Source organism: Engystomops pustulosus, chromosome 4 (assembly GCF_040894005.1).
Source record: "Engystomops pustulosus chromosome 4, aEngPut4.maternal, whole genome shotgun sequence".
Classification (NCBI taxonomy): Eukaryota; Metazoa; Chordata; class Amphibia; order Anura; family Leptodactylidae; genus Engystomops; species Engystomops pustulosus.
Genome location: NC_092414.1, coordinates 107,593,179 through 107,617,628, shown reverse-complemented (window position 1 = coordinate 107,617,628; position 24,450 = coordinate 107,593,179). Strand labels below are relative to the sequence as shown.

General features: G+C 39.6%; 1 protein-coding gene across 2 annotated transcripts in view; it reads left to right on the top strand.

Annotated features, from left to right (window-relative positions):
• WASL (WASP like actin nucleation promoting factor) overlaps positions 1-23,506 on the top strand; it is a 37,443-nt gene extending 13,937 nt beyond the window's left edge. The window contains exons 2-12 of one of the 2 annotated variants that reach the window (XM_072147022.1): positions 12,372-12,506; positions 14,553-14,639; positions 15,149-15,245; positions 16,902-16,925; positions 17,252-17,417; positions 17,969-18,011; positions 18,471-18,624; positions 20,585-20,602; positions 20,867-21,381; positions 21,462-21,570; positions 22,351-23,506. In XM_072147022.1, coding sequence (XP_072003123.1) covers positions 12,372-12,506; positions 14,553-14,639; positions 15,149-15,245; positions 16,902-16,925; positions 17,252-17,417; positions 17,969-18,011; positions 18,471-18,624; positions 20,585-20,602; positions 20,867-21,381; positions 21,462-21,570; positions 22,351-22,412 — 1,410 coding nt within the window. In that variant the 3' untranslated portion in view covers positions 22,413-23,506. The remainder of the gene's footprint in view (positions 1-12,371; positions 12,507-14,552; positions 14,640-15,148; positions 15,246-16,901; positions 16,926-17,251; positions 17,418-17,968; positions 18,012-18,470; positions 18,625-20,584; positions 20,603-20,866; positions 21,382-21,461; positions 21,571-22,350) is intronic. The other variant, XM_072147023.1, reaches the window with a different exon arrangement.
• Positions 23,507-24,450: the final 944 nt, after the last annotated feature.

Here is a 24,450-nt window from a genome sequence, read left to right as displayed (position 1 = left end):
GACATCAGTATTATCCTTCTCGTTCAACCCCTTTAACCATGTGGACACCAACACACATTTTTCACATTTTTACATATTTAACATAGATTACACTAGAAGGCTTGTTCATACTACCAGATAGAAACCAGTTTAGCCACATACCTAATTGTGACTATAGCAGTCTTTTATAGGATGCTGCAGAGCCTCTCTCTCCCAACGTGCTCTGACCAGCCCAGAACCTAAAACGTGACCCTCTAGACAAACAAAATGCACACCTCTGGCTTTAAATGGGTTGTCCACTTACAGCAAATAATTGTATAACTTTTCATTACACAAAGAAAATCACTCTTCCAATATCACTTCTGTATTCATTCCTCTCATATTTCTAGATCTCTGATTGCTGTCCTGCTATAGAAAGCTTCTATTATTCCTTCCAGTGGATAGAAATCTGTCTATTGTCACGTGATGGACACACGGGTGCATGAGCCATTATTATCACAGAGAGTAGTCAGAGCCGTGTGATATAACGTGCTCTGTACCTGTATCTACAACATTGAAAGTGGAAATTTGTGCTAAATTATAACTACAGTACTCTGTAGCAGACACACCAAAAACAATATATAATTCAAGCAAAAAGCAAGCCAGTGTCTAAAGTGCTCTGTACCTGTGTGATATCACAAAAGGGATATCCTGGCAGGAATGGTGGAAAGACACATACAAAGCTCTTCCTCAACAGTTCTCAGTTTCTCCCTGTTTTTAGTATATGGTGCTGATTATTATGTGGCTCATATACTGCAAAATAAAGGGGTACAATGAGAAGTACTATGGCCATGAGGCCAGACTACAAGTGCCAGCTCATATACTCAGCATATGAGCTGGTACTTGTAGTACTCCAGCCTCATGACTATAGTATTTCTCATTTTACATTTATCATTGTTATATGCAGTATACTGCTGGAGTACTAAAAGTACCAGCTCATATGCTGAGTATTCTGCCAACAGTTCATATACTCAGGCAAAAGCTCATATAGTCAGCATTATTGGTGGGCATTACCTTGGCGGTGGGCAAATGCGAGAGTCTCTCCGCTCTGAGGATGATGTGCCGGCCTCGGTGACGTCATTTTGTCGTGCGAGGTTCAAAGCTTGCGCATGTGTTATTGTACACGTCTCCTACATTGTAAAAAGCCGTGACTGCGCATTGCCGGGAAACAAAACACAGGGGGCACCATAGTTTGGGGAACTTTCCCCGCGGCACATCCGACCATGTGTCGCGGCACACTAGTGTGCCATGGCACACTGGTTGAAAATCACTGATCTAGACAACTGTGAGGAATACAGAAAATATATTGGAAAATGGTGTATAGTTTCTGTACAGAAACCATATTGATTATTTGCTGAAAGTGGACAACAGACTTTTTGAAATGCTGTTGTGGTGCACAACAATTTCCGCATTTGGCTTCAGTTACTTTACTAGGGCAACAATGTGCTTGCATTTACATGAGCACTGTGGCCAGTTACTAGCTCTGGGAGTTGTGGCACCATTGACGCTTATTCCAAACCCTGATTCTCAGATCAGAGATGAACGGCATTCACTGCTCTGCCAGAGCAGCATAGGGCCAGGCAGTGGTTTTATTTATCGCTGCAGCTTCAATGGCCTCAGCTGGACACTTCTGAGACATTTCTGCCCCGAGTGTGGGAGAAGAAGCCGGAATCTGCAGCAATCTAAGGGTGTTGCCACACAGTGCGTTCTTGGACCATTTTTAAATGGACTGAAAACGCATGTGTTTCCAGTCTGTTTAAAAACGCATATGTTTTTGTATGTTCTTCATGTGTTTGGCGGTCTATTTTAATTTGTAGGCAGCTGTGAAACGGTTGTAGGCAGCTGTGAAACGGATTAAAACCAGCCAAACGCATGGTAAACGTACAAAAACGCATGTGTTTAAAAACAGTCCAAAAATAATCCAAGAACCCCCTATGTGGCAGCACCCTTATTATTTTTTATTTTCCCTGCCACAGGAATGATGGGTTTCCTGGAAAACCCCTTATCCCCTATCCATCTTTCATAGTGCAGACATCGAACAGCTGCTGTTGCTTAGGCCTCTTGCCCAGATGCGAGTGCAGTCAGTGAAAATCACTCCGTGTACTGAAAGGATCTCTTGACCTCTGATCACTGGAATTAAAGGGGTATTCTCGGCTGGGCGTTAACATTCAGTTTGATTGATCTGCTATGTTTAAACATTTCTTCAATTAGATGTTATTAAAAAAAAATGTACCTTGGTGAAGATCATTTCTCATAAATGTAGTCATATGGTCCCTTAGAAACAAGACTGTCTCCCTGGATACGGCCACCTCTGCTGGAGGGATTACCCAAAGAAACAAAAGGTTTTTGTATATGAAATGTCCAGGAGTTGCTACATGTCCCGCAGCCATCCTGTGGTAATGATTGCTGAATCCAGGAGGTCAGGCAGTACTGAATAGTACATGTCTGGCCACCACTGCTTGTGTGGGGTGGTCGTATCCGAGGAACCTATCTGGTTTCTAAGGGACAACGTGGCTACATTTATGAGAATCACATTTATTGATCACGTGCTTGCCTAAACGTAATATTTACGTTATTGTGTTAATCCTGTTTACATAAATGCAATGTTAACACAATGTAATTATGCATATCTGTACAGCTGAGCTGTAATAGCAGTGCAAACCATGGTCATGTGTGGCAATATTTTTCGGAAGAAAGTGGCCATGTTTTTCAATCTCTCTGAAGCTATTATGGAGATGTATTAATGTGTGGGTCTTCAGTACTGTGCCAGATTTACAACCGTGCCTGATACTGAATGATAAATCTGGCGCAGTATAAGACTGGTGAGCTGTACTTTGCACATCCTATTAGTTGGTCTAGTTTACTGCACTATAATTGTGAATTCCGGTTGACTACCTTGTAAGACAACCTACCTATCATGACTTTTTCAGGAAGCCTAAACCAGTATATCTATTCCATAACAAAGACTCCCAACTGTAGACAGAGCTGTTTGAATTTCTTTGCGAATCATCAGTATAGTGTGGACCAGGAACTAAGATCCCTTAGGGTGCCATTTAAGGTCACTTATGCACTTCTTGAGTACCTTGTAAGGCTGCCCCCATAAAAGGGGGGTATTCCCACGAAGGCAAGTTTCTTAACCGGTTAAGGACCGGCCCCTTTCCCCTATTTTCATTTCCATTTTTCACTCCCCACATTCAAAAATCTTTATCTTTTTTATTTTTACACGCAAAAAGCTATGTGATGGCTCGTTTTTTGCGTAACAAATTGCACTTCATAGTGATCGCATTGAATATTCCATGCCATGTACTGGGAAGCGGGAAAAAAAATCCAAATGCAGTGAAAATGGTGAAAAAACGCATTTGTGTCGTATTCTTGTGGGCTTGGATATTACGGCTTTCACTTCACGCCACAAATGAAGCATCTAATTTATCCTTTGGGTCAGTACGATTACAGGGATACCAAATTTGTATAGGTTTTATGTTTTCATACATTTACAAAAATTAAAACCTCATGAACAAAATTTTTTTTTTTATTTTGCCGTCTTCTTGTGCTTATAACTTTTCCATACTTTGTTGTATGGAGTTGAGGGTGGAGGGTGGTTTTGCGAATTTTGATGATGTTTTCAATGATATTATTTTCAGGACTGTACGACCTTTTGATCACTTTTTATAGAATTTAAAAAAATTTTTTAAATGGCAAAAAAGTGCCAGTTTTGACTTTGGACGCTATTTTCCGTTACAGGGTTAAACGCGGGGAAAAACCTTTATTATATTTTGATAGATCGGGCATTTTCGGACTCGGCGATAACCAATGTGTTTATGATTTTTACTGTTTATTTATATTTATATCAGTTCTAGGGAAAGGGGGGTGATTTGAATTTTTAGGGTTTTTTTATTATATTTTTTTAAACTTTTTTTTTAATTTTTATTTTTACTATTTTTCAGACTCCCTAGGGTACTTTAACCCTACTTAGTAATAATAAAAATAGAAAAAAGAGAATCAGCTCACCACTCTTGTTGTTTGTCTTGTGGATTTCTGCCGATGCACGGACGTGCTGTGCGGGGACCAGAATATGCAGCCAAGGAAAAGGGTATTTGTCCAGCGTCCAGGCAAAGAAAAATATTTTTTGTGTTGAATCATAAAATTTCCACTTTATTAATCAAAAATAATAACAGGCTACGACTAAGGACTAGGTATAGTCCGAAACGCGTCAGATCCCTTTTCTATTATGAGACGTCTCTATTGTTTTTAATTCTTTTTTTTGATTAATAAAGTGGAAATTTTATGATTCAACACAAAAAATATTTTTCTTTGCCTGGACGCTGGACAAATACCCTTTTCCTTGGCTACTTTAACCCTAGGTTGTCTGATCGATCCTACCATATACTGCCAGACTACGGTATGGCAGTATATGGGGATTTTACTCCTCATACATTACAATGTGCTGATAGCACATTGTAATGAATTGGTTAACCCGAAGTAGCTTCGGGTCTTCGTGAGACCCGAAGCTACCATGGCGACGGATCTCCGCTCCCCGATGTCACGGGTAGCGGCGATCCTTGGAAAGATGGCAGCGCCCATGCGCCGCCATCTGTTTGAAGCCGCCGGCAGCTTTGCCGGCGGCGATCAGCAAGAAAACTGATCGGCACCGATCGCGGGTGTTACCGGTAAGCCTTTGCTGCAATATGCAGCAGAGACTTAACGGCTATGGAGAGGGCTCGGCCCGCGAGCCCTCTCCATGTATCGGAACGCGACCGCCGCCTTGAATACACGGCGGGCGGTCGCGAACCGGTTAAACTATCTCCTGCCAGCAGCAGCAAGAGGCAAACCCCTTTTAACATCAAGCATAACTTTGAGAAAGCCTAATGACATGATGTAGGGTTGATGCCAAAACTTATATCCGTTCAATAAGGAACAGGTTCCCAACAGTAAATAGCACTGTTTTGACTGTATCTGGTCAGAAACACAATGCTTGGTGCAATGAAGCCCAACTTAGGGGCAACAACTTGGGTGTTTTCTCCTCCTTCGTCTCTGAGTGACTAATCTTAGTAAAAAAAAAAAAAAGGGGGGGCTCGTTTTCATTTTGGTTCCGTTGAGGTTGCGTCCACACTTTTAGTTTTTCTGATGCAGTTTTTGATGCCCAAACTAGAAGAGGAGTAAAAATACAGGAGTAGCACTTCCTAATAAGTCCTCACCCATTATAATCCACACCTGCTTTTGCATTCATAAACTGCATCTGAAAAACTGAACGTGTGGCTGCGCCCTTAAGGATAACGAAATCAGAAAATTGTTTGACCATTGTAATGCAGGGTCACGAAATGAAGTGTTCCCTCTAGAACAGCCTGGTGCAATGTGTTCTGCTGGTGGACAGATGCTGACCATTTCAGAAGGTGCTGAGATGTCTCCTAATCTAACATGTCATAGCCATTTAACAGAGGAGCTTGTCACCTGCTTTGTAAGATGTGACAGTGGTACTTACCAGGAAATTTGATGACTGGCATTTCTAGGCTGGCAAAGTCTCCAAAAGGCAATGAACTTTGCAGACACCACATGAGTGATTGTTTCATCATGACAAGGGACTGAATGCCCTGAGGCGGTAATGTTTATCCTTTCACCTGCGGCCTGTGCTTGGATACAGGGTCAATAGGGTTCTGCACTGTTTACAGACAAGTCAAGGTTTAGTTTACAAAGTGATTCCTGTTGTGAAGAGAACATACAGTTCCAGCAACAGTCATTATAAAGGTGATATCAGTAAAGGTTTTAGTAGATCCATTTCACACTCAGTTGGAGGAAACTTAAAGGGAACTTGTCTGGCACATCTAGCCCACCAAACTGATGGTGAGGTTATTCAAATGAGTAGGCAGCTCCAGTGAATTATAAACCCCATTCCCCACACTCTGCAATGTTATCTTGTGCATTGAGGCGGCTAGGTGTTCATGAGTTGTCCTGAGTCAGGCTGCATCACCCCCTTCCTCCTCTTGTAAACGTGCCCCCTGCACACACAGATCTCACCCTAATGGGAAGTATGTCTACTTACGTCTTTCGTCAGTGGTCGGATGGGAAATATCTGTAACCTCATGTCTTCTATAAAAAACAACTTCCCCTGGGATCAATAAAGTTTTGTTGTTTCAAATCCTGTATCAATGGGCTTGGTTGAAGATCTATGGACTGCATCCTTCATCATATCATTGCAGTCTCTGTATAATTCTAGACAACCCCTTTAGCATTCCCTTTGCTGTTCCTGTCACTTATCAATCCTTTTCAGTCTGTTTTTCCACCTGCAATGATCTCCTAAGGTAGAAGTGTGATGGTAGTGGGTTATCACTGATTCTGTCAGGTCACTGCCCTGCAGTAGTTGTATTCATGAGGAAAAAGCTGTGATTCCGCAACATTTGCCCCTTCATGACTGCCATGCGGCTAAATACCTCCAATTTGCACATTGTGACACTGACCAACTTAGATCAGCGTCCAACCTGTTAGATCCCACGGTCAATCTACATACCTGCTCCCTCCCTCTCCTCCCGGATGCGATTGCGGGGTGCAGTCTTCACAGGGCTGCCCGGGTCTGCCATCAGCATGTGCCGACTCTGTCCAGCAGTACATTAGTATGAACTAGCAATCATATGATCATTAGTTCATATGCTAGTATTGTAAAAACAAAAAAATTACAAAGAAACACACACACAATCGTTAGAATGTCCCAAAAGGCCCTAACACATTTAAAACAAATAATAAAATGTGGAAAAAAGTAAAAAAAAACCCAACAAATTAGGTATCACCAAGTCCCAAAATTCCCAATCTATAAAAACGGTTATTCACAGTGGTGAACCCCATAACGACATAATGGGCTCAATGTTCGAAACTCCACTTTAAAAAAAAAAAAAAAAAATAGTTATTGATTTTTGAAAGTGGGGAGCAATAAACAGAAAGTAAAATAGAAAAAGCCTATCAGTGGTAAGGGGTTAATATGCCCCCTATACTACATGATAAGTTTACAAATTCTCTGGGATAAGGGTTTGTGGTACCCAAGGCCACGTTCACAAGTGGCATTTTGGTTGTTTGGAAACGCAATCCAAAAGTTCCACTTGTGATCACATATTTTGGTAACATTGCGTTTCCAGCACGTTAACGGAACGCAAAGGAAATGCAATCTTACCTCAACGTGTGATTGTAGGTAGAGCTTTTGGGTTGTGTTTTAAAACGCAACCAAAATGTCATGTGTGAATGTGGCCTCAGGGGCTCTACAAACACGTCATGGCACCTGAAAACTATTCTGCCCTACAAAAGCTCAATGGCTCCTTCCCTTCCGCACCCACCATGTGCCCAGACAGTGGGTTACATCCACATGTGAGGTGTCCTCTTACTCGGAAAAAACTGCACAATGTATTCTTAGATGCATTTTCTACTTTTATTCAGTAAATGTGGGTACATTTTGCAACTAAATGAATGTATTAATGATGCATATTATTGAATTCCAAACAAACCTTCATTTTGTTTGAAGTTCTGTAAAATACATAAAGGGTTAACAAGCTTCTTACCTGCTGTTTTGAAATGTTTGAGGGGTGAAGTTAATAGAACAGGGTGATATGTGGGGGCTTTCTATTAACAGAACTTCCAAAACCGCTATAGAAATGAAATGGTCCCTAAAATAATTTAATCTAAAATTTTCTTACAAATGTGAGACAATGCTGTTCAATCTTTCTAGCTTCGTATTAAAACAAATGAACACTTATAAAATAACGCAAATACAAAGCTCAGATATGGTAAATGTTAGTCTTACTACCCAAATTAGTTACTATCAGATTGAAAAACTAAACATTTTGAAGTTTGAAAATAGCAAATTCATTCAAAATGTTTACCAAATTCACCTTCTTTCATAAATAAATTTAAAATCCACATCAACCAAAATTATCCACTTGAAGTTGAAGTACAAAATCTCACAGAAAAACCCACCTAAAAACACTTGGGAAAGCTAAAGCCTTCTAAAATTATAACCAGAAAAAGTGACACATGCAAGTTTTCAAAAATAATCCTTGGTCTTCAAGGAGCAAATGAGCTTGGTCACTAAGGGGTTAAAGTCTCACAGGTCATGAAAAAACAAAGTGAAAATTGTTATGATATGTAAAGCTTTTCCACATTTAAAGACGTTCATAGCAGAATGTCAAAATTTGACCTGGACATTCAAGCACCAATGACCATCGGTCATGAAGGGGTTAAGCTGTTAATGTGATCTGTCGTGAAATGATCTGCCAGCCAATCACAATGATTGTAGCCTGAAAACACAGAGGACGAGCTTTCACACTAACATCCTTGCACATAATTCAAAAGCTGTGGATTTTCGAAATCGGTCTACGTGCAAAAAATCGTCCGCAAATTAAGTAACTTTGAAATCAATGAAATGAAAGTTACTATTTTCACAGCAGGTCAAAGTCTAACTTTCCTGATCTATATCTTCCCAAATTCCTGCACAGGTTTGTCTTCCCCAATACTAGAGTAGAGTCAGGAGTGAAGATACAGTCACAGATTTTGGTCTTGTGTAAGGTAACCTTACAAATGAATGGCTTTCTGGGTGTAGCGCCTACTGTAGCTGTATTTGTCTGCCTGGTTCAAGCTTTCTAGAGTAATAATACTGATGGCTTCTGTAAAGGCAGGAGGAATGTACTTGCTAGTCAGCATTTGCAACAGGAAATATTGGTCTTTTTCTTCCTTAGGGAGAGGAGATTGGAATTTGTATCCCTTTGCAAAGTTTAGAGTTCACACACAGAATGCACAACCAGACTTACTGACCTAGCAGAAAGATTACTTGCTTATAAACAACCCCCCTTCTATGTGGTTAAGCAAATCTGACTCCAAGTTATTTAATATGCACATTGCATTTATTACCCAAGTGTTACAGCGTTATGGTTGGTGGTATTACTCATTTATAGATCACCATTGATTCCATTGTGGGTCAATAAGGGGTTTACAAATTACTGTGATCTGGAAATAGTAGAGGGGGGTCCTGCTTGTGAGGGCTCTCAATCTATATATCCATATAAATGTCGGCCGATGACCCCAAGGTTTTTAATTGAGTATTGCTACCTTCCTATGAATAATAATAAATTCTGCGTAGAGTTTGCCAAATCGGCCCGTGTCCCCAATGGGGCTCACAATCTAATCAACCTATCAGCATGTTTTGTAGTGTGGGAGGAAACCCACGCAAATACGGAGAGAACATACAAACCCTTTGCAGATGTTAACCCAGGAACCTTGAACCCAGGTCCCAAGCGCTGTAGGGCTGTAATGCTTGCCACTAAGCCACCATGCTTCCTGTTATCCGTTGTGGATTATAGGGGTGGTGCCACAATAGTTACTTATCCCCTATCCTAGATTGCAAGCTCTAGTGAGCTGGACACTCGCTGCTGTTGGACTGATAATGTTATCCTGCAATGTCTTATTTGGCTTTTGTATGCATCCCATGATTTGTGAAGCAGACTAAACATTGCCTCTGTATGAGGATTATTATTAACTTACCCAGCTCAGGGGACAAGTGTCTGATCTCAGAAGTAGATTCCTTAGGGATTGGTAGAGGTTCCCCATAGAGCAGTGGTGGCGAACCTATGGCACGGGTGCCAGAGGTGGCACTCTGAGCCCTTTCTGTGGGCACTCAAGCCATCACCCCAGATGTTGACATAACTGCATTATCTTTGGAAGTCATCCTGCTGGACCCACCATTTCTTCCAGCACAGAGAGACCCTGGAGAGAAGCTACAATGAGAGTCTGAATTTGTCCTCCTTCCTTCAACTGTATTGGTGGCCTCAGGGGCCGATACGATTGAATGATGTGGAAGAACTGGTAGCAATAGGTTGCAGCTTAAAATGCCATGTTGGCACTTCATGGTAATTAAGTGGAATTTGGTATGCATCTTGGGCACTGTGTCTCTAAAAGGTTCGCCAACACTGCCATAGAGGATGGAGCATACGATTGACCTGTGCTCCGTTGACAGTATGGGTCCTGTGGTATGCTAAGGTTTCATCGTACTGTGATGCCTTTGGAAAGAGACGTCTGTTTTGGCAGTACCACTGTAAGCCAGTGAATATTAGTTACTGTAAATGCAGTGGTTTATGAGTTATCAATTAAAAATGTCTAGAAAGCGGCAAGGAATGTAGTATAACATGTACTCATACCACACTACTCCTCCGTGAAACTTGTAATTGAGTATGTTGTGATTATTTTTTTTAATATACCCCACCACCTAAATGTTTGCACGCAAATGCAGGACATCTCCTTGTAGTGGGGAATTCATGATGGGCTAGTAAGTATAGGTGCAGGAAGCCCCTGTGACTGTACTTGTTTAACAAACATTCATACGTGAAAAATACTTACCGTAATATCCATAATACAGAGAACACACCGCTGTAGGTACTATTCTGAGCCACAGAGTGCCTATGGCTTTCTTTGACAGGCCAGCAGAGTAATAATTGAGTAGCTGTTCCATCTTTAGAGGGTACAAAAGACTCCTTCCGACACTGGGGTGGTACTTCTAGAACTACAGTATTCAAAATAAAATAAAATTAAAATAGTTTCTATTCTACTGTGTAATGTTTTATAGCCAGGTGTGATAAGGTATACAATGCGTGGGAATAGAGATGGACTGAACCATCATAACATTCTAAAGATGTCAAAAAGTTGGGGTTCTTGTGATGATTACCTGACATGTGAACAGATCCATAGAAATCAATGAGGCTGTATATCATATGGACATTAAAAAATGCTCATTTGAATAAGCCCTAACATGGATGTGGTGGTCACTTGTAATGTTCAGCACTTGGATTGATGTATTCTGTTGTCTGATGGCTGTGGATTACAGAACAGTCTACCACTTCTTTTTTTGCCCTTGCTGGAATTGTTCTGATCTTTTCTTGTGGGCATTGGCTTGCAATGCGCTGGTGTGGACATTGTAAAGGTTAGAATGAATGAAGTGTTTATGTGAAGCATCCTTCCAACTGGGCAAAGTACAACGCTTGCTATGTTCACTGTGGGCTTGGTGTAATGCAGTTGTGGAAGTGGGAAGACTTGTAGACTGTGTAAACGCTTCCTACACTTCACGGCTTCCCTGTGCACAGCCTGGCTTATCTGCCCTTTAACTTTTTATTTCTGTGAAAAATAAGATACTTTTACTCAAATGGTGGATGTGTCTGCAAGCACATCACATGTACACATCAGAAACCGGTGATTTTGCCTTCTTTCTGATACTTGTAAGTTTTACAATTCCTAAAAATCCACCATAAAGCAGACATATGGTTAATGTTGGTTAGTAGCCTGTTTGTAAGATTAGAATAACTATATGATGAGCAAAACATTTAGAAATAAAAAAAATTGCTATTTTTTAAACTTTTTTGCCAAATTTACAATTTTTCATAAATAAGTGCAAAACATTTAAACCAAAATATACCACTACGGTGCAGTGCAGCATGGCACGAAAAAAACTGTAAAAGTTATATATTTTTCCAATATACCTTCCTCACTTTTTTAGATCTCTGCTTACTGCGATAGGAAGCTTCTATGTTTACATTCAGTGAATAGAAATGTGTCCATGGTCATGTAATGTCACACAGGTGCACAGCTGTTATTATCAAATGCTCTGATTACTCTGCAATAATAATGGCTTATGCACCTGCCTGACTTTATGCAGATTTCTATCCACTGGGAGCAAGCAGAGATCAAAGAAAACCTTGAGGAATTGGCACAAAGTATATGGGAAGATTTTTATAATTCTTTTCTTACCAGAACAATATCAATTATTTGCCGAAAGGGAACTACACCTTTTAAAGCGTTGCATATAGTTGCATATGGCATATGGTTTTCTGGCTTGCGGGGTATACCACCCCCTTTTTCCCAAGATCACCATTTTCGTAGAGGTTGTAAAACTTTTCCAAAATGGTCTAAAACCCTTCTTGAATGTGGCGCAAGGCATTTCAGGAGGAAATTACTCCAGAATTGTGTCATAGATTGATAAATCTCCCCCATTGTGTCTTTCACTTGCTCTCTCTGCCTCATCCACCGCTCCATTGTCTATAGACTTCTTGGGGGAGATTTATCATACATTTCTAAGGTAAACATTGTCGCCCATGGAAACCAACCAGAGATCAGCTTTCATTTTCACACAGCTGTTTATAAATTTAAAAGCTCAACTCTGATTTGTTGCCATTCTATTCTATCGATCTATGTAAACCTGTGTATAGTCAGAGGTACAGATCTCCTGATGCTGTATTTGTGTGTTCCTGCTTCCATAGGATGCTGATTGAAATAAAAAGACTTTATTTAATTTCTGTCATTTTACTTACGTTTGCTTTGTCTCCACTTTTTTCCAGACTATTAATTCAGCTGTTGTTCAGCTGTATGTCTCAGACCGTAATTCCATGTGGGTAAAGAAATGCTGTGGAGTAGTATGCATAGTCAAGGACAATCCACAAAGATCCTATTTCATTCGAGTTTATGATATAAAGGTAAGGCATCAATATTAATAAATAAGACCATAGGGGTTTTCTCATCAAAGTGACTGCTCAGGACCATGGTGGGGCACTCATCACACGTGTTAACTATTTAAGTGCCAGTATATGGGATCTTCAGATATTGACTTTCTACTCTGTAATCCCTCTAAACAGACTAATAAACGTATTGCTATGTAGAAGGTCTGTAAAACCCCACTGTTAATTGTGACCCTATTTTGAGAATGCATCATTGAATTCAGTACAGGCAGTCCCCCTGTTGCATACAGGATAGGTTCTGTAGGTGTGTAAGCAAAAAAAGAAAAGTCCAGCTCACCTCCCCCCGATCTCTCCCGTACCATGGAAGCCGTAAATAGAAAACCTCTGGTTACGCAAACTTGTTCAGATAAGACATGCAGCACGCATAGGAGGTAATCTTCCAAAACTTTATTCTTTAATAAAGATGTGGTATGAAAATAACTGCCAAATGTATGAACCGGTACAAAGACCTACGCGTTTCGCTTCACAGCTTAGTCATGGCTGTTATTTTCACACCACTGTCAAGAGGTGCTTTTAACCCCTTAACGCTCTGCGCCGTAGCTCTACGGCGCAGAGGTATAAGGAGTGTATGAAGAGGGCTCACGGGCTGAGTCCTCTTAATACAAGGGTGGGGGTTTTTGCATATTGCAGAAAACCCCCACCGCTAATAACCACGGTCGGTGCTTGCCGCCATCTTTATTACGATCGCCGCGCCCCTGAACGTCATCGGGGGGGGCGGCGATCAGTTGCCATGGTAGCCTCGGGTCTTCGTTTGACACGAGGCTACATGGCTTCTGGAGATTCGTTACAATGAGCCAGTGGCTCATTGTAATGAATGTGCTGCAAAAATGCCATATATTGCAATACAGAAGTAGGAGCGATCTGACCATCTAGGGTTAATGTACCCTAGATGGTCTAAGAAATAGTGGGAAAAAAAAAAGTTTAAAAAAGAAAAAAAAATGTAATAAAATATAAAAAACTCAAATCACCTCCGAGGCGGGAAATGGCGCCCAAATGTCCGAAATGCGACTTTTACACCTTTTTACATCACATAAAAAATGAAATCAAAATGATCAAAATGTCGCACAGACCTCAGAATGGTAGTAATGAAAACGTCGCTTCATTTCGCAAAAAATGACACCTCACACATCTCCGTGCGCCAAAGTATGAAAAAGTTATTAGCGTCAGAAGATGGCAAAAATTTTTTTTTCTTTTTTGTACACATTCGTTTAATTTTTGAAAATGTATTAAAACACAATAAAACCTATACAAATTTGGTATCACCGCGATCGCACCGAACCAAAGAATAAAGCTGAGGTGTTATTTTGAGTGCACAGTCAAAGTCGAAAAAACTGAGCCCACAAGAATGTGACGCACGTGTGGGGTTTTTTCAATTTTTCCACATTTGGAATTTTTTTTCATCTTCGCAGTACACAGCATGTTAAAATAAATAACATTACGGGAAAGTAAAATTTGTTACGCACAAAATAAGCCCTCACACAGGTCTGTACACGTAAAAATAAAAAAGTTATGGATTTTTGAAGTTGGAGAGCGAGAAATGAGCGGAAAAACCCTGTGTCCTTAATGGGTTAAAGAATAATGTTTTGGAAGATTATTTCCTATGGTGCTGGATGCTTATTCTGAACAAGTTTGTTCTTGAGTTGAATTTGTATAGAAGTTGGAACTATATTTTATAATTGTAACCCCAGCCCAAAATTTTTTTTGATTTTTAAAAATTTTTAGTTGTCAGAAGACTCATAAAGTTTAATTGCAGACACCTTTTGATAACTGTTACAGCTGATCATTTTAGCCTGGGACTAAAGGACAGTAAATTGCCAACATCCAGAAGCCCATTTGTAACTAGGGAATGTCTGTAAGTCGGTTGTTCTTAAGTTGGGTACTGCCAGTATAAATTTTGGAATCTATATAGTGCAGAATAGAATTAATAAGCCATTTCTTTTTATCTTTTGCTATGTTAAACACATTTTACATCAATGATCACTTTTATTTTTGGTTTCTCCTTAGGATGGTCAACCACTCTATGAACAGGAACTATATTATAACTTTGTATATAATAGCCCAAGATCATATTTTCACACATTTGCTGGTGATGTAAGTATATAAAATGTGCACAACTTCAATAAAGTACATCAGTACTGCGTGGTGAAATATTTTTCTACTGAATGTAAACGAACTGTGGATTGCACAGTAAACTGTGAATATGCAGATTTTCAATGAGCTTGGCTGCCATTTAAGTTTGTTTGCTTCCTTTGCCTCTCTAGAAAACTGATCATACCTTTTGTGTGATCTTGCAGCACAGACCCTAACCTTTGCTCACAGTAAGGGCTGTAGCAGGTTTCTAGTCTGCTATTAAAGAGTAGTGGAGTCCTGCAGAGCAGTGTGAATGCAGAGATTTAAGATCACAGCAGTCTTAGTAGATCCCCTTTTGTTACAGTTCTGGAATATAAATGCATATAAATATACACCAGGGCTGCTAACTAAAACTCTGTATGGTCAAAACTACCTTTACACTCCCTTTCTGTCATGTGCCTTCTTTATATCAAGTAATAAGAATATTTCTTTATGAAACATAAAATTTGTATATATTTGATGTACTTCAGGCATGTCAAATTGGCCTCAACTTTGCCAGTGAAGAGGAAGCAAAAAGATTCAGGAAAGCGATAACTGAACTTCTTGCAAGAAGACCAAAAAAACCTGGTAGGATTGATATTCTAACACAGTCCTTTTTAACCCCTTAACGACCGGGCCCTTTTTAGTTTTTTCACTTCCATTTTTCACTCCTCACCTTCAAAAATTTATAACTTTTTTTTATTTTAAAGAGCTCTGTTTGGGCTTGTTTCCTGCTTAACAAATTGCACTTCATAGTGATGGTATTTAATTTTCCATGTCGTGTACTGGGAAGCAGGAAATAAAAATCCCGAATACATGGAAAATGGTGAAAAAACAAATTTGCGCCGTTTTCTTGTGGGCTTGGATTTTATGGCTTTCACTGTGCGTCCCAAATGACAGGTCTACTTTATTCTTTGGGTCAGTGCGATCGCAGGGATAACAAATTTGTATAGGTTTTATGTTCTCATACATTTACAAAAATTAAAGCATCCTGTACAAATTTTTTTATTTTTTTTTATTTTGCCATCTTCTGGCTCTAATATCTTTTTCATTCTTCGGTGTATGGAGCTGTGGGTGGTGTCATTTTTTGCGACTTTTGATTACTTTTTAAATGCTGTCATTTTTAGGACTGTGTGACCTTTTGATCACTTTTTCTATAATTTTTAAATTTTTAAAAATATTTTTTAAATGGGGAAAAAAGTGCCATTTTCTTCTTTGGACGCTATTTTCCGTTTCGGGATTAAACGCAGTGAAAAACGGTTATTTTTTGATCGGGCACTTTCAGATGCGGTGATGCCTAATGTGTTTATGATTTTTTTTACTGTTTATTTATATTTGTATCAGTTCTATGGAAAGGGGGGGGTGATTTAAATTTTTAGGGGTTTTTTTATTATAATTTTTTTTTTTTTTTTTACTATTTTTCAGACTCCCTAGGGTACTTTAACCCTAGGTTGTCTGATCGATCCTCTCATATACTGCCATATAACAGTATGGCAGTATATGGGGATTTTCCTCCTCATTCATTACAATGTGCTAATAGCACATTGTAATGAAAGGGTTAAAACGTGAAGACAGCCTTTGGAAGACCAGAGGCTGTCATGACGTTGGATAGCCGCTCCCCGATGACGTCACGGAGAGCGGCGATCCTTGGCAAGATGGCGCTGCCATCCTTTTGAAGCGGGAGTGTTGCTGGTGGCGATCAACAACATAGCACATAGCCCCGATCGTGCGTGTTACCGGTAAGTCTTTGCTGCAATATGCAGCAAAGACATACCAACTATGGAGAGGGCTCAGCCCGTAAGCCATTCCATGCACTGGGACCCGACACGCGTACTACTACGGCGCCCGTAGGTAAGGCGTTATTTAATACTTCTGCTAATCAGTCTGGTTAGGATCATATTTTATGTTTATCATAAATTATGTAATAAAGTGGCTCATTCTGAGAATACCATCATAGATATAAATGAAGCAAAGGGTTCCTTTTCTCCCTGAGGAACGGCAATGCTGAGCTGGAATTTTGATGAATACCGAGGGGAAGAAGGGACTCCTTACATCATGTATCACTATGTTGCATGGATGCACAGATTGACCACAGTTGACTGTTTAGCTCTGTCACTCTGTGAGAGCCTGGTTTACCATATTGCCTGTGGTTTGGGCACCATGAAACTTTTTTTTTTAAGTGACCACCACACTTTTATGGGTTTGCTTTTTTGTATACTTTTATAAATTCCTTTTCTCTTTCAGATAAAAAGCAAGGCCCCCCAAATGGTAAGTTGAAGTTGATTCATTTCTATGTGTGCACAAGTATTCCACTACCACTCCGCAGGGTAGTCTCTGTGACAAATGATTGTCCATTGTGCTATCACCTTCATGATTCTTAAATCCGATACGTCTGAATGTAGATTCAGCTCCAGCTTAGCGTGTGCTTGTGATGTTCCATCACAGCCAACCACTCAAATTCAGGCACCTTTTCTTGCCTTTAGTTTTGCTGGTTCACAAGGATATAACCAGTTCATGTGAATGAAGCATAAGATTGACTCAATATCGTAAGTGTTTTCATTTTACAATCTGTTTTATCATTTTGCTTTTTCCAGGGCCAAGTCTTCCCATGGCAACTGTTGACATTATACATCCGGAAATTGCCACCCCAAGATACAATACACAAGTGAATAACATTCCTTATAACAAAGATAAGAAAAAAGGAAAAAACAAGAAGAAAAAAATCACCAAGGCAGACATTGGAACACCTAGTAATTTCCAGTACGTAAATAGGACTATACGACTTAAAATGTGCATATCACCTGGTCCTAGATTTGCTTTTCCTCGTCATAAGTTGTGTGCTTCGCTAAATGGATGACATTTTATGACAAAAATATGCCCTGGTAATATTGGATTTTATCTGTGCAGTATTTCCAGAAAGTGTTAAAATAATTCCAGTCTTTAAAATCCACTGCTGCCTTGGTGGCTCATGCCTTTCCTGACATCAGACATGACCATCTCTGGTAGGCCGAGCATTTTTGGTCCCACACCTGTTATATGCAGATGTGCCAGGCATTTCTGCTACAGATTGTAAATGCATGAAGGTGTAGTAAAGGAAGGATGGAGCTCCATCAATGAAGGGGGGCACACAGCAAAGTAGAAAGTTTAGTTGAATGTTTTGCAGAAAACTAGCTAAAATGTTTTTTTTTTTTAATGTATTAGAAAACATGGTTTATTGCCAATATTTTAGATATGGATTGCCTGGAAATGGTGTCCTTGTTGTTTCTTGTAGTTACACTATTTTATCCTTGATTTTTTTTTTTTTGCTTTAGACACATTGGACACGTGGGCTGGGATCCAAACACTGGCTTTGATGTAAGTATGTAGGCATTGGAGAACTATGGAAATGACTATTTAGAAGCTGGGTAGGATGTGTATGTTAGTAAATGTATGGTCTACATTGTGTCAAGTAAGTTATAATTAAATGATTAGTAAGGTTTCACCAGCAAGGTACTGCTCGTTGTCATGAGCTGGTGAAGCATCCAGCTGTTCTAGTTTTCATTGACTCATTACATGAGTCATGTACCTAAAATGGCAATTTCATGGCTAAATACTTTTTAATTATAGTCAATCTAAGAACTGATCAGAAATAAGTACAGACTATTAAACCGACCATTTTTTGGCACTAAAAAAATAAAAATGTGTATCTTTTGTGTAAACCTGTTTTTTTGCAAAAATCCTACAACTTGGTTTTTATCTTGGCTGAGCCTTGAAAATGTCTCGCCTGTAAGTGTGTTTTTTTTTTTTTTTTTTTTTTTAAATGTATATATCTAGGTGAATAATTTGGACCCAGAACTGAAAAAACTGTTTGATCTGTGTGGGATCTCTGAAGCTCAACTTAAAGATAAGGAAACATCAAAAGTCATTTACGACTTCATTGAGAAAACAGGAGGTGTTGAAGCTGTCAAAAATGAGCTACGTAGGCAAGGTGAGTCCTATCTGGAGCTATGTATGTGCTTATTATGGATCTATTGTCTATGGTTATACTGTCTCTTTCATTCTTTGGGTCGGTGCGATCACTTGAATACAAATTTGTATAGGTTTTATGTTTTCATACATATACAAAAATGAAAACTTCCTTGGGGAGAACATAACTGTAAGCAATAAGCAGATGCGAGCTTTAAGTTTTCTTTAAAACCACTAGAGGGCAGCACATGACTTCTGAATGGTAATCTAAATTATTAGTAAATAAAACAATGAATCTGGGGGTTTATATTATATCTCTTTATGGAGCCATCCTTATATTAGGTATTTAGAATGGCAGTTAAGTACTAAAATTGATGTTGATAGTAAATATTGTAATTACAATACTTCCTATTTAAAAAGATGTTTCGATAAGTCATGGATTAATGTGAGGTTATACTGCAAGTTTTTGATTGGTGGGGACCTAACTTTTCGGCCTTTGATGGGGCTTGGTGCTATTTTAGAGGTTGTTCCTGGGGACTGCAGCACACCCCTTTCCCAGTGTGTATGTGCAATTGGAAGTTAGATGACTTCTATATACACAGTACAAAATAACATCACTGAAAGGCTCAATTTCCTTTACCCCTCTTGGATAGACTCCTGTTTGTTTCACTGACCACATTGTTTATTATTTCCAGTGTAAAACTTGCCTTGATTCTTTTGAAAATGCTACAACCTATTTTTGTGGTTATATTGTGATGGTTTTTTGGATGATGTGTTTTGTTCAATTTAAGAATATATATGTTTCAATACTATAAAGAAGCAGCCATTAAGCTGGTAGCTGCACCCCCAATATTTTCTGGCACTTAAAGGTGCTGTGTCATAAAAACACTTAAAGAAAATGTATCATAATAAATCAATTGTGGACAAACCAGGGGCACTTACTCATAGATCCAGGCACAGGGACTGTGGTAGTCTTATTACATTTGTTATTTTTGGTCTCCTGTCTTCTAACATCAACTTTTAAAATTATGATAATGAGCCTCTAACTCTAGTGTTACCAGAGTTCCTCTGTGCTGTAGCTTCATAGGCTTTTAGTGTCTTCTTCCCTCTTCTCCCTCAGCATTTCCCCATCCCTCTGCCTGATGTAATTTCACTGCAGCACAGAAAGTTTCAGCACACAGTGATTGGGGGGGGGGGATTCTTATTGCACACTGTTACAGCTTGTGAATTTGCAGGCAGGTGTGTAACACCCCTAGAGCCCTTCTGGCTCATTAGCATATTTCTATATATTGATTTTTATAAGGAAGAAGGCCATGTATAACAAATATAAGATGATTACCACAATCACAGTGTCTGGATCTATGAGTAAGTGTTTATCAGGCTTTGATTTTGATGTTAGATATCCTTTAAACATTCCTTGGATCTGATCCAGCGTTCCTTTAAAAGGAATACAATGCTTATTTTCTTTAGTGCATACTTTTACATTTTACATCCCTTAATGTATACCTCTTGAACTTTTTCTTATATTTGAACCTTGTGTACAAAAAAGTTTATAGTGTGCATATGCATTCAGCACCCTGAGTTAATATTGTATATAACCCTTATCTGCAGTGACAACTGTAGGTGAAAGGTGAGCACCTCAATCCAACGTCTTTTTCAGTTTGTAACATATTTTTCTCCACGATTGCTCTCATTGAGCTCCATCAATCTTCCCATCAGCTCTGACCACTCTCCCAGTCTCTGCTGAAGATGATCACCCCCAGAGCGTAATGCTTCCCCCAACATGCTAGTCAAAACTTCAGCCCTGTAGCCGGTTCACACCAATGTGCCCAGCACTTCCACAGGCTGTACGTGTTTGTGTGCAGCCAGCCTAGCTCCTAGCAGTGGTTTCATGCTGGCAGCACACGGACTAGCTTGCGGTTGATATTTATTGACTTTTAATATAAACCAGTTTTAAAGGTCTGCTCCATTTATTCCTGTAGGTCCTCCGCGTTGGAGTGGTATGTATGTGAGGGGTGTGACCAGCATGGAGTGATAAGTGTGGTTTTCAGACATTGATATAAAATTAACAATGGAGCTTACTGAGTAATAAGTGTTTTAGAGTTCTTTTGCTCAATTTTAGCTATAATATTTTGGCTAAATATTTTACGGGTTTAATGCATGAAACCAGAAATGTGATTAGTGAACTTGGTTTTCTAAAAGAGGGATTGTAAGTTGAAAGAATCAACAAGTTAATAATGCTATGAATGATTTCTTCTTTACAGCACCACCACCACCTCCTTCAAGAGGTGCTGCTCCAGGTCTACCACCCCCTCCACCAGCAAGAGGTGGCATTTCAAAACCTCCTCCGCCACCTGCAAGAGCTCCTATGGGTGCACCCCCACCACCTCCACCTTTGAGACCTGGGGCTTCAGGACCGCCCCCACCTCCACCTAATCGGATGCATCCTCCACCACCAGCAGGTCATTCTTCATCTGCACCTTCAAGTCCACCTCCCCCACCTCCTCCTCCAATGCAAGGATATGGAGCTCCTGCCCCTCCCCCTCCTCCAGCTCCACCTGGTCCACCACCACCTCCTGGTCCTCCACCTCTACCTGGGTCCGCACCAGACAATGACCACCAAATTGCACCTGCTGTTGGCGGCAGAGCAGCACTTCTTGACCAGATAAAGGGAGGAGCACAGCTTAAGAAAGTAGACAGTAAGGATAATCGACCAGTGTCTTCCTCCGGACGAGATGCTCTGCTAGACCAAATACGTCAGGGAATACAGTTGAAAGCTGTAAGTAACTAACCTTTTAAGATGCTGTCCTTAATATTATTATTATTCGTCTCTAAGATTATTTCTTCATTATTTATCAGGTGACGGATGAGGCAGATGCTGTGCCACCTTCACCTGCTCCTACCTCTGGAATAGTAGGGGCGCTGATGGAAGTTATGCAGAAAAGGAATAAAGCCATTCATTCTTCAGGTAAGCAAAAGCTGTGGTGTCTATGTTTTTACCATAAAGCTTTTATGGGGCACTCCTCTTACCTATTAGATTCTGTGTCTGTCTGCCCTCAAGTTTCATAACATACCTCAACATGTTATCTTGGGTGGAGCCTTTGCATTAAATTTCGGAATGCAACGCAAACGCCATATGAAAATTTGGTCTTAAGGGAATCCGACACCTAGGTTTACCCCATTAAACTAACAGAACCTTTTATGTGAAATTCTGGCCATTTACCTATACAAAGTCTCCTCCAGTCAAGTGAAAATGAGCAGAGAATGGTTGCCAGAGATGAGTCTGGATCAGAGGCCGGGAGGAGGGCATAAATTTAGTTACCTATATCTTGGGCTCTCCAGTTACTAGAACTATAAATATCATATTAAAAAAAGAATTTCAGAACCAAATATATGGGCAGGTAAAGTCATAGTTGTGAATGCAAGCTTTAGACAAAGATCTGATTCCATACTATGTCTTCAACCACACCTGCATTGGCTACTGGGGGCATGTACCTAGCCTCTCTGAGCTCTGGGGGCATTATAAATATGCAAAAAATAAAAGCAGTTGAAAAAGAATTGCACTCACCCTTTGGTGGTAGATCTTCTCAGTAGAACTGTTTAATCATACTTATAGGCACAAAAACAAACATGAAGGGATATAGGGAGGACTGTGAAACGCCTCACATGTGGGGGAGTGACAGCTGCTTTGCAGCTTGGTTTAGCCCGTTGCTTTACTGCTAATAAAGTGTCCTCCTTTGCCTTCTAGATACAGATGAAGATGAGGATGATGATGAAGACTTTGAGGATGATGATGAATGGGATGATTGATCTACACGTTATATAAATATATATAATATATATTTTTTTTAAGGTGAATGAATACTAAACACTACTTTCTGTCTATGACTTCTGTAAAATGATCATGTAAATGGTTTACCAATCTGCTGTATATTTTTGTTGCCTTTTTGCTTTTTTAATAATCTGTGCAATACCTCATTGGAAATGCAAAGGTTTGTCATTACGCTGCACACGGTGTGCAAACTGACATTACATAACAGATCACAAGAGGAAATCTAGAACATCGATGTGGCCAGATCTCCTTCCGGAAGACTGAGTCGGCGACAGAACAACCTTTAATGTAATTGTTATAATGAAAAAAGAAACACTATTTTCTTACCCTGATTTTTCTGTATCTAAATTTCTTATTGAAATCTAGTATAGCACTATGTTCTTTTCTAAGTCATGCTGATCTTTGCTAATTCCACCCCTGGTTTTGAGCTAAATGTTACTTACATATGTACTATCTTTTTTTTTGTTTTTTGCACTTTTTTTTCTTTTTCGGACACTACAAGAATTTGGTTTGTATTACAGCAGCCACTACCAATAATTCTAATAACACATTTTAGAAAGTTGAAGCAATAGCATCTGCTATTTACAGCAATATTAATCGGCAGTTCTATATCCAATACCTTGCAAAACTGAAAGACTGAACACCAACTAAAATTGGTGATATTAACTTATATGGTGAGGATAGACTGACATGGCAATTCTACATAACATTACACATTGGACTATATCCAAAATGGTGCCCGTTTTGCACTTTGACCCTAGTCTCTATGTTGACAGAACTGCTTGCTTGTCTACTGTAGGGATAAGTTTCTGAATGCATACCTGCCACATTGCAGAAGTTCCAGAATCCATTCAGTGCTGTTTATTGTGCTGCATTCCTGTTTCTCCAATAGCAAACACTACGACACAATCATACGGAAAAGCTATCTTGAATGGCAAATGAATACTAGTCTATATGGAAAATAAACACTAATATGTTATGAACCTGCCTATTGCAATGCTCTATTATCTATTGTATAGTTTTGGGGAAGAGAAGTTGGCATTAATAAGAAATAAAGAACACTCTTTGTATACATCTATTGACATGTCTTTATATATGAGACGATTATTGCTAATGGACGAGTATGTGCTTCCGATTCCGCGATACTTGAGCCCCCTCTCAGTTCCCGCTGCTTTCCTGTTGATTTAGCTTACATTGTAAATGTTACTGGCTGTTAATAACTGATATAAGGTTACGTTTGACAGGCTGGACCTGTTTCATTTTATGTTCTGGAAATCCTAAGTATTGGACTATCAATAATCATTCAATTAAAGTCATCATGTAAATGTCATAGTCTATGTTATGCATGCCTAGAACTGTGTTTATTTTTCCTCGGCTCTCGTCCTGTGTAGATGTGAAAACAAGAACCCGGTGTCATATCTCACTGTTGTGGTTATCGTGCAAGGCTAGGTTTACTACACAGGTTTTCCTGGAAGAAACCAAGGAATTCACAATACTTCTGGATGGCTAGCAGGTATCCAATCCTCATGTGAACAACTCCTAAGGAATTGTATGTAGTTTCTCATTTTTACGATATGTACAGGGTCTGGATTGGCAAACAAACACCAATAGTAGGTCTATTTCTGTTAAATTGATTATTATTATTATTATAAAGTTACTAGTCCCTTGGTCGCTAAGTGGATGTATCCGAGCTGCACATGTAACAAGGCTGACATGGCAATAGTTCCCTTCTATTTCCCCATGTTGCTTGCTTCTCAAAACAGGTAAGTTCTACTTCACTTTGGCTAAAAATCTGATTGCATTCCAAGCATCATTGCATAAACATATGGCGACCTTACACCTATCAGAAAGTATAACAGCTGTATAGTTCATTTTAAAGGCGTTGTCCACCTCAGACACAGAAGCACATCACTGAGGTCACGATGGCTAAACATGTTCTGGAGCAATAGTCTCATCAGGTTGTTTTTGCGTTATTTGTTTTAACAAAAAGCTGCATTAAAGTAGTTAAGTATTTTC